General features: G+C 66.8%; 4 protein-coding genes across 4 annotated transcripts in view; 2 read left to right on the forward strand and 2 right to left on the reverse strand.

The window, feature by feature from the left end:
• Positions 1–2,381: 2,381 nt before the first annotated feature.
• Positions 2,382–4,107, reverse strand: EMIHUDRAFT_558102 (putative DNA repair protein DNA polymerase, kappa; the record flags this gene model as incomplete). The annotated part of the gene is made up of 4 exons (XM_005774781.1): positions 2,382–2,507; positions 2,587–2,840; positions 3,045–3,563; positions 3,594–4,107. The coding sequence occupies 4 exons, from the start codon at positions 4,105–4,107 to the stop codon at positions 2,382–2,384; spliced, it is 1,413 nt and encodes a 470-aa protein (XP_005774838.1).
• A 292-nt stretch (positions 4,108–4,399) lies between these two features.
• On the forward strand, positions 4,400–6,557 carry EMIHUDRAFT_240398 (hypothetical protein; the record flags this gene model as incomplete). The annotated part of the gene is made up of 3 exons (XM_005774747.1): positions 4,400–5,149; positions 5,227–5,333; positions 6,317–6,557. 3 exons carry the CDS (start codon positions 4,400–4,402, stop codon positions 6,555–6,557), a joined length of 1,098 nt encoding a protein of 365 aa, XP_005774804.1.
• Positions 6,558–6,826: 269 nt separating this feature from the next.
• EMIHUDRAFT_368397 (hypothetical protein) lies at positions 6,827–7,317 on the reverse strand. The gene has a single exon (XM_005774748.1). The coding sequence runs from the start codon at positions 7,290–7,292 to the stop codon at positions 7,026–7,028; it is 267 nt and encodes an 88-aa protein (XP_005774805.1). The 5' UTR covers positions 7,293–7,317; the 3' UTR covers positions 6,827–7,025.
• Positions 7,318–8,584: 1,267 nt separating this feature from the next.
• The window catches only part of EMIHUDRAFT_240400 (hypothetical protein), a gene marked incomplete at both ends in the record, with an annotated part of 2,240 nt that continues 2,082 nt past the window's right edge, over positions 8,585–8,742 (forward strand). Inside the window, one exon of the mRNA XM_005774749.1 lies at positions 8,585–8,674. Within this exon, the coding sequence (XP_005774806.1) occupies positions 8,585–8,674 (90 nt within the window). The remainder of the gene's footprint in view (positions 8,675–8,742) is intronic.

An 8,742-nucleotide genomic window follows, 5' to 3' on the forward strand; every position in this document is an offset into this window, starting at 1 on the left:
CGATGCTGAGATCGGCGCTGGCGGCGAATGCGCTCCAATTGCCGCGGGCCCACTTGAGCCCTGCCTTGTCCGTTGCACAGCCGACGAGCGTCTCGCCGACGGTGCCCCTTCCGAGGCAAGTGCAAATCTGCCACCGCCGAGGGTAGTGGTCCTTCCCACCCTCGTACCCGCCGTAGAACTTGCTCGTCGCCGTTGCGGCGGTCGCTTTGCTCTGGATTCCACTGTCAACGGGATTGACAGCCAGCGCTCGCGCCTCTGCAGCAGCCTGCAGGTGCTTTGGTCGCCGAATATTTTCCACGCTCCGAGTGTGCAGGTGACCTCTGAGCGCCGTGGGAGTGCTGCCTGCGCCCCTTGCGAAATGATTGAAGACTAAGTCGCAGCCTTCCCCGCCCGTCACGCGCATGAGCGAGGCGTAGCTCTGATTGAGCACCGCGACAAACTCAGCATTCAGTGCGCGCGACATGCTGGCAACGTTGGTCAGCACGTAGTATGGCTTCTGGAGCACCCACTTGCCGCGCTGGCTCAGGGTGTATCTCCTTGAGTAGAAGCGGTAACCATCTTTGCTGCACAGCCGTGGAGTGGTGCCGTAAAAGCTTGGGCGCAGTGGCGCGGAGCGGAAAGGGTTTGGTCGCGCCGTGCGCGCATACTCGGGGAAGCCAGGCTCGGCGCACACACTCTGCACAAGAGCTTGCAGGAGCGCAGCTTTCGGCAACAGGTCGTCGTCGAGGTGCAGGAGCACGTTGTTCCGAGCGTGCTTGCTCGCTACCACGTACCGGTGCGCGCAGCCGAGCGCGTCGTTGATGCGCACCGAGTCCACATGAACAATCCGGCGCACGTCACACGAGGCGCATGCCGCCAGAACTCGGGGAGACATGTTTGGGGCCTCGTTCAAACTATCAAAGGTGGCGTGTGACACGATGATCTCCGAGCCAGGCACTCGCAGCGCCTCTTGCTGTAGGAGCGCGATGAGGAGAACGTGCAGCGTCGGGCCGCGACTGGCGCTCGGTACAACCACGCTGAGGCCGGTGCGTTCAGCGCAGCGATTGTGGGGCATGGGTCAGTGCCGCCAGCCTATGGCACGGTTCTGCCAGCTGACAGAAGCGGAGCAGGCGAGCGGAGCAGATCAGGCCGAGGCCAAACTCCCGGTTACTTGGTCGGCGGGCGCTTTGATGATGTGAGATGAAAAAGAACATACAGAAAAAGAAATTTAGAAGCCTCCCGGAGAGTGGGCACGGGACCGCTCCCCTTCCCCTGTGTCCCTGATCGTCCTTACAAGATCCTGCTCGTGCAGGTGGGGACCCTGTCCTTCTCCCACCCCTCGTAGTCGTTTGGCGTGCCCGTTTTATTTATTTATTTATTTACGGGACTGGCACGGCGAAGCTGCAGCTGCCCCAATGCAGTGATACTGATAACGGCTCTCTGAGCCTTTTCAACCATATCTGACTGTATCATCGTACATCGTTGGAAAGGTCATCTACCAGTACCACCCGCCAACAGCGCCTCCACTGCCCTCTCCCGGTCGTTGCCCGCCATCCGAAGCGCCGCGCGCACGTCGCCCTCGGCGAAGCCCATCTCGAGGAGGGCGACCACCGGCGCGTCCGGTTCACCCTCTCGGCTCGACTGACTTCGCTCGGCTCCCTCGGGCTTGACGAACGAGGAGAGCAAGCGCTGCCTCTTCGGCTGCTTCGCCGCCGCGGGAGCGCAAGCGGGCCGGCGCCGCTCTCGCTGCCCGCCACGCTCCTCCGCGCGGCGTCTCTGAGCCAAATCGGCGTGCGCAACCTCGGACTCCACCTCCCTCCGGAGCGCCTCCGGCAGCTCGGCAAGGACGCCCTGGTCGAGCTCGGCCTCGCTCAGGCGCAAGTAGCGGGAGGAGGGCCGCGGCGGCGACCTCGCGGCCGGCGGCGCGGCCGGCGGCGAGGCTACGGCCCGTGGCGAGGGGGCGGCGGAGAGGAGCCCCCCCGAGTCCTCCCGCCCCCATGCGATGGCGCCTGCCGCACCCTCCGCCGCCACCGCACCCTCAGCCGCCGCAGCCTCCGCCGCCGACGCACCCGCCGCCGCCGCCTCCTCCGCCTCCTCCGCCTCAGCTGCCTCCGCCTCCGCCAGGGCCGCCTCCATCTCGACCGCCTCCGCCTCCGCCGCCTGCCCCAGCCCCGCCGCCCGTGCCGTGGAAGCGGCAGCGGCGGGCTGCGCGAAGAAGGAGGAGATGCGGCGCTGCGCCGCGTCCCCCCCCCCCGCCGCTCCCTCCTTCTCCAGCTTTGACACGCGCACGCCAATCAGCCGCAGCCGAAGCCGGCCGCCGCCCGCGCTGGCCGCCCGCCGCTGCTCCCGCGCCAGCAGCGGCACCACGTGCGCCTGCAGCTCCTCCTCTATCAGTCGATAGTCTAGTCAGCAACTGTGAGAGGCATGACTGCGCGCGCCTGCAGCTCCTCCGCCGCGCCGACGGGCCTCGCCGCGCTCGAGTCGCGCGTCAAGAGGTCGAAATCGGACGTCTTCATCTTGAGAGTCACCTGCGGAGACACTGGCGCAGACGTGTCGTGGACGCGTCACGGACGTGACCTCGGGACGCCTCCAGCTCGAGCGGCACACCGTTCGGCCGCGCAGCTGCCGCGCCGCCATCTCCTCGGCCAGGCTGGCGCAGAGGCGGCGCAGCGTCTCGCCCAGCTCCGCCTCGTCGCCGGTCGGCCGGAAGGTCCGCTCGCACGAGATGCCCTTCTGGAGCGCCTCGCCAGCCGCCTCCTCGCGCCCGCCCTCCTCCCACCCTAGCGACTTGCGCAGCAGCGAGTCGGCGCTGCCCGGCGTGAAGAGCAGCCTCGCCTCCGCCGCCCGCGAGAGCAGCTCGCCTGGCGGACGTGTCGCGGACGTGTCGCGGACGTGTCGCGGACGTGTCGCGGACGGCGCCGCCATCGAGAGCAGCTCGCCGCACGAGGTGACATCTCGGCAGTATCTCGGCTGCATCTCGGCTGGAGCAGCTCGCCGCACGAGGAAACGCCCAGTGCCTTTGAGAGCACCTACGCACCAGTGTCCAGCAGAGATGCAGCAGAGACACACAGCCGAGGCGGCTCCGTCCTTCCTGGCCCGAGCCTTCTCCATCACCCTGCCGACCCCGGGCACCTTGCGCACCGGAAGCGGCGCCAAGAAGGAGAGCACTGCTTCGCGTGACCAGCCCGTGCAAAACTGGCCGTCCGGCTTGCGCACGTCCGCCGCGATCTTCGCGAGCAGAAAGTTGGGCCCGATCCCCGCCGAGGTGGTCAGCCCTCGCGTCGCCTCCTTGACCCTCGCCCGGATCTCGCCCACCACCTCGCCAGCGAGCTCGCCCAGCGCCTCGCCAGTCAGAGCCGTGCCGCGCCTCTCCCCCTCCCCGCCGCCGTCGCAGTCGCCGCTGTCGTCCCCGGCGCCGCCGCCGCCGCCGTCCCGCGCCCGCTTGTGCAGGTGGTCGGTCAGGTCGAGGTAGGCCTCGTCCAGCGAGCCCGCCGTCATCTTCGGGTCGTACTCGCGGAAAATGGCGCGCGCGACCTCGGCCACCGCCGTGTACTTTGCAAAGTCCGGCCGCACAAAGACGAGCTCGCCGCGAGGCATGCCAAACTCAGGCCCGCGCCGGCAGAGCGCCTGGCCGATGAAGCCCGGCATCGCCGACCGCACGCCCCACCTGCGGGCGACGTAGTTGGCTGTGCTGATCATCCCGATCCCGCCCACGGCGACCGGCTTGTCTGCTAGCTCCGGCCGGTCCCGAATCTCGACGGCGGCGTAAAACATATCAAAGTCAATCACGGCGCAGCAGCGGTCCGCGCGGCGCGACGCCTCGAGCGCCGCAACCTGCCGGGCGACGACGGCCGCCGCGCTGCGCCGGGCGCCCTCGTCGCTGAGCTGCAGCTTCTGCTGGAGCAGCGCGACCGTCTCGTCCACGCGCCGGTCCGACTTGAGCAGCTTGGCGGTGTACGCGGAAGACTGACTGAGCTGGGCGATGATCTCGTTGATTTTGCCGCGATTGATGTCGGTCATGCCTCCCTTCTCGTTGGCAAAGACATAGATGGCCTTAACGGCGTCGCCCGCATCGCTGGCAGTAGAGGGCTGGCCTGCCGGCGGTGACGGTGACGGAGAGCGTGGCATCGAGCGGTCCAGCAGGCGAGAAGCGGCGGCCTGAGGGCAGCGGCGAGCGAGCGGCCGGGGCGGCACGGGGGTTTGTTTTTTCCTTCCGCCCACCCTCCACCTTTCCTCGCCGCGACGCTCACGTATGACGCTCACCAGTTCATTTCTGAGAAGAAAAGAAATAAGCTTGGAGAACTCGCTGGCTCTCGCTCTCGCTCGACCCTCCCCGCGCGGAGCCGCTGGTTTCTTTCTTTCGCTCTCGCTCGCTGCCCTCTCTCGCTTCGGCGGCCTCCATATCCTCCCAAATTCACCTATGCGCTCCTACATCCCCGGTGCGAGCAGCGCCGGGCTCTTCGTGGCCGCGCTCGCTGCCCGGCCGCGATTGCTCGGCCATAACCGCGTGCGCTCTGCCGCCGGTGGGCCTCGGTGTGCAGCGCTGGGCAGCCTGTCTGCCGCGATCTCGGACGCGGCCTTCTCGCACGCGGTGGAGCGCGCGGTGCAGGAGCGGGGCTACCCGCACCAGCTCGAGCTGCCTCACTTCCTCTCTGCGTGCGGCCTCTCCGGCGACGGTGTCGCCTTTGTGCCTGGCGCTCCGGCGCCGGAGGAGGCGCCCCTGGTGCTCGACGTGCGCTCGCCGTGCGAGTTTGCAAAGGGCCACCTGCCGGGCGCAGTCAACATGCCGCTCTTCTCCGACGAAGAGCGCGCCGTCGTCGGGACGCTCTACAAGCAGCAGGGCCCAGAAGAGGCGGTGGCGAAGGGCGTGAGGCTGATCGAGGCGTCGTGGAGGGGTATGGTGGACGCGCTGCCGCCAAAGGCGCGCGAGGGGGGGAGGCTGCTCGTCTACTGCAAGCGCGGCGGGATGCGCTCCGGCGGCGCCGCCTGGCTCCTCTCCCAGCTGCCTCTCGAGGTAGTGACCCTGCGGGGAGGGTATCAGGGCTTCCGCAGGTGGGTGAGGGAGGAGGCGTTCCAGGCGCTCGACCGGGAGCTGGTCGTGCTGGGGGGGCGGACCGGCTCGGGGAAGACGGACGTCCTCCTCGCCATGGCCGAGGCGAGGCGCGCGCAGGTGCACCTCCGGCGGGAGAGAGAGAGAGAGGCTGTCCGCGACACCCGTCCACGACACGTCCGCGAGTTGTCCCGAAGGTGGTCGACCTGGAGGGAGTGGCGCAGCACCGCGGCTCCTCCTTCGGCGCGCTGGGCCGGCCGGCGCAGCCCTCGAACGAGATGTACGAGAACCTGCTCGCGCTGCAGTGGGCAGGCCTCTCGCCTCAGGCGCACTTCGGCCGCACCTCGGCCGCACCTCGGCCGCACCTCGGCCGCACCTCGGCCGCACCTCGGCCGCACCTCGGCCGCACCTCGGCCGCACCTCGGCCGCACCTCGGCCGCACCTCGGCCTCGGTTGTATCTACCGCCTCAGCTTCACCGAGAGCAACCCAGCACGCGGGAGACTCTCCCTCCCTCCCCCCCGCCCCACACACCCCCACACCCACGGGCGTAGGCGCCAGTCTTCATCGAGGACGAGGGCGCGCACGTGGGACGGTGCGGCGTGCCGGCCGGGCTGTGGGCTCGCATGCGGGCGAGATGTAGCCGAGATGAGATGGGGACGAGATGGGGACGAGATGTGCCGGGCTGCATGCGGGCGCCATGGTGGGGCGAGGAGAGGTGCGGCCGTCGATCCTTCGAGGTGCGGCCCGTCGAGGTGGAGCCATTTCTGACGCGTGAGGCGCCCGCTGCAGGCGGAGAAGACGAGGGTGGTGCGGCTCGAGGTGCCGCGAGATGCAGCCGAGATGCAGCCGAGAGGCAGCCGAGAGGCAGCCGAGAGGCAGCCGAGAGGCAGCCGAGAGGCAGCCGAGAGGCAGCCGAGAGGCAGCCGAGAGGCAGCCGAGAGGCAGCCGAGAGGCAGCCGAGAGGCAGCCGAGAGGCAGCCGAGAGGCAGCCGAGAGGCAGCCGAGAGGCAGCCGAGAGGCAGCCGAGAGGCAGCCGGAGGGGGCGAGGGCGGTGCAGCTTCCCGGAGCCGTGCCGGAGCCGCCCCGCAGGTGCCGCGGGAGACGCGCGTCGCGAGGCTCGTGGCGGAGTACGGGAGCCACGCTCCGGACGAGCTGGCCGAGTGCGTGATGAGCGGAGAGATGTCCGAGAGGAGATGTCCGAGAGAGAGAGATGCCTGGCCGAGCGCCACAGCTCGAGAGGGCGGCCCCGCCCATATCTCGGCGTATCTCGCCCCGGCTCGTCTCAGGTGCGTCCTCAAGCTGGAGAGGAAGCTCGGCTCGGGCCGCGCAGCCAGCCTCGTCTCGCTGCTGCTCGACCGCTCTCCGCCCGCCCTCGGCGAGGTCGCCGACCTGCTGCTCACGCACTACTACGACTCAATGTACGAGCACCAGGCCAAGAAGCGGCCCGGCGCCGTCGAGACGCTGCCCTGCGACACCGCGGACGCGGACGCCGCCGCCGCCGCCATCCTGCGGCACGTCGGGTGCTGAGCGAGGCTCAGGCTGTTAGGCTCTGTGCGACGGGAGGGTCAGGGACAGGGCAGTACTGTGGTACTGTTTCCCCATCGCTCTCACGGTGCAAACACGAAACCGCGACGCCGTGTATAAACACATCACACCCCACCGTGCCGCACACACCGACAACGGTCAACGCAAAAGCACACGACGACATCGCGCACGTCGCGCTCGTCGGTCCCACGGTCCCAGACACGACAGACGGTACACGGAGAGATAGAGAGCGTGTTGCCGAGTCCGGCGGAGTCGTGTTCGTGGTCTTACAACACGCACGTTCGTGACGTCTGACGAGAACACATCCCAGATCCCACGCACGGGGCACGGCCCACAAGACGCCTTAGACGTCACGCGCGGCCACGGGAGAGACGCGGGTAGACGAAAAATCGCACGATAGAGCGCACGCCACGCACAGCAGTGACAGTCAGTGACGTGTCGTAATAGCGCTTACTTGTACCCAAACCACGGATGCTGCGACGGAAACTTATCTCTCCCTGTGTACGACTCTTGTCCGACGGAGGGCGCTGCACTCACGCTCGGCTGGACCGTTCGCGCCTTTGCCGCCATGAGCTGCCGCTGCTCCTGGCGGCTGACGCAGCTCTCGAGCACCTCGCCGCCCGACCGTACCATGCGCCACACGCCGAGGCTCGGATCGAAGACGCGCGTCACCCGCTGCGCCGCCTCCTGTGCCACCGCAGCCTCCTCCGGTCTCATGGCACCGGCGACGACCTTTGCCGGAGCGGCCGCTGGCGCAGCAGGCTCCGCCTCTGCAGGCGGCCCATCCGCCACGCCGGCCCAGACGGTGGGAGGAAGGGGCTGCTCGCTCCCCTCCTCCTCCGCTGCCCGCCTTCGCTTCTCCTTCTTCCGATCCCTCTTCCGCTCTCGCTTCTCCTTCTTGGCCTTCTTCTTATGCCTTTTCCGCTCGCGCCGCCGCGATGCGCTTTCACTGCTTTCGCTGCTTTCGGACACGGCGTCGTCCCCCGTTCGATCCCGCTTTCGTGCACACATACACACTGGGTTCGGGGGTCCGAGACGTAGGGGATAAGATTTTTAGGTATATTGTTGGCAAATCAAGACACAGAGCTCACACAGAATCACAGCGGGAGATGTGGGGGCGATGTAGAGCGATGTAGAGCGATGTAGAGCGATGTAGAGCGATGTAGAGCGCGATTTACTCATGTGATTTCACCGTGAAATCCGCGCTCTACATCGCTCTACACAGGAAGGCTGGTTTGGGCCCAAAATCAGCCAAATCGGCAAAATACCGGGTATTTTCAATGTATGTGGCTCTTATTTTGCGGGTATACCTGCGGAAAAACCCGGGTATACAGGGGTATACCTGGAAAAAGCCCGGGATGTTGCCGGTTTCCTCGATTTTGCCTCAGATTTTGCCCCAGACCAGCTCTCAGACTCAGGGAAACTCGCGAGTTTCCAGAATGGAGCACCAAACACCCTCTGTAGTGTTTTCCGGAAACGCAAAGTGCTGGGGCCCCTCTGTTTTCCTTTTTGTTTGCCGGAAAAGTATGTATATACAGGCCAACGGCTGTAGAGCTCTACAGTGCTCTACATCTCTACATACAGCTCTACAGCTCAACAGTGCTCCACACTCTACATCCTCTACACACTCCCTCCCACAGTGTGCATGTCAATGCCCCACCCCCCTGCGCCGCTGCGCGCGGGCCTTCTAGGCCCGCGGGTAGTCTCCCCCATACCCAGGGCCTCCTAATGGGCCTCCAGGTCTTGCACCTCAACCTCTCTCTCTCTCACTCATTCATAGACCAGGCGCGCAGCGCCAGCCAGGAATCTTCTTGATTTCTCTTTGAGTCGCATGTAACGCTGTCTGCTATAGCCGCAGCCGCTCCTCGCTGCTCGGTGTGAACAACGGGAGCTCCGCGACTCGATGAAAACTCCAGAAGTTTTGGGGGGGCGGGGGGGTAGGTGCTCGGTTTTCCACATTGGGCCGAACGCGCGTTTTCGCTCCGCCCCGGGGGCCCACGACACCGTTTATGCTGCCCGCCTTCTTGTTGTCGCTGGCCAGTGGCGAGGGCGGTGGCAACACCCACTACTTTGCCCCCGGCAACAACCACCACGACCAGGTCCTCCTCCGGTTCAACGCGAGCACGCTTGACGCCGTCCAGGGCATGCCCGCCCACACTACTGCCCG

Source organism: Emiliania huxleyi, assembly GCF_000372725.1.
Source record: "Emiliania huxleyi CCMP1516 unplaced genomic scaffold EMIHUscaffold_308, whole genome shotgun sequence".
Classification (NCBI taxonomy): domain Eukaryota; phylum Haptophyta; order Isochrysidales; family Noelaerhabdaceae; genus Emiliania; species Emiliania huxleyi.

Bases quoted from the DNA above. Each gene is read 5' to 3' on its own strand.
- EMIHUDRAFT_368397 (XM_005774748.1), bottom strand. From the start codon at position 7,292: ATGAGACCGGAGGAGGCTGCGGTGGCACAGGAGGCGGCGCAGCGGGTG.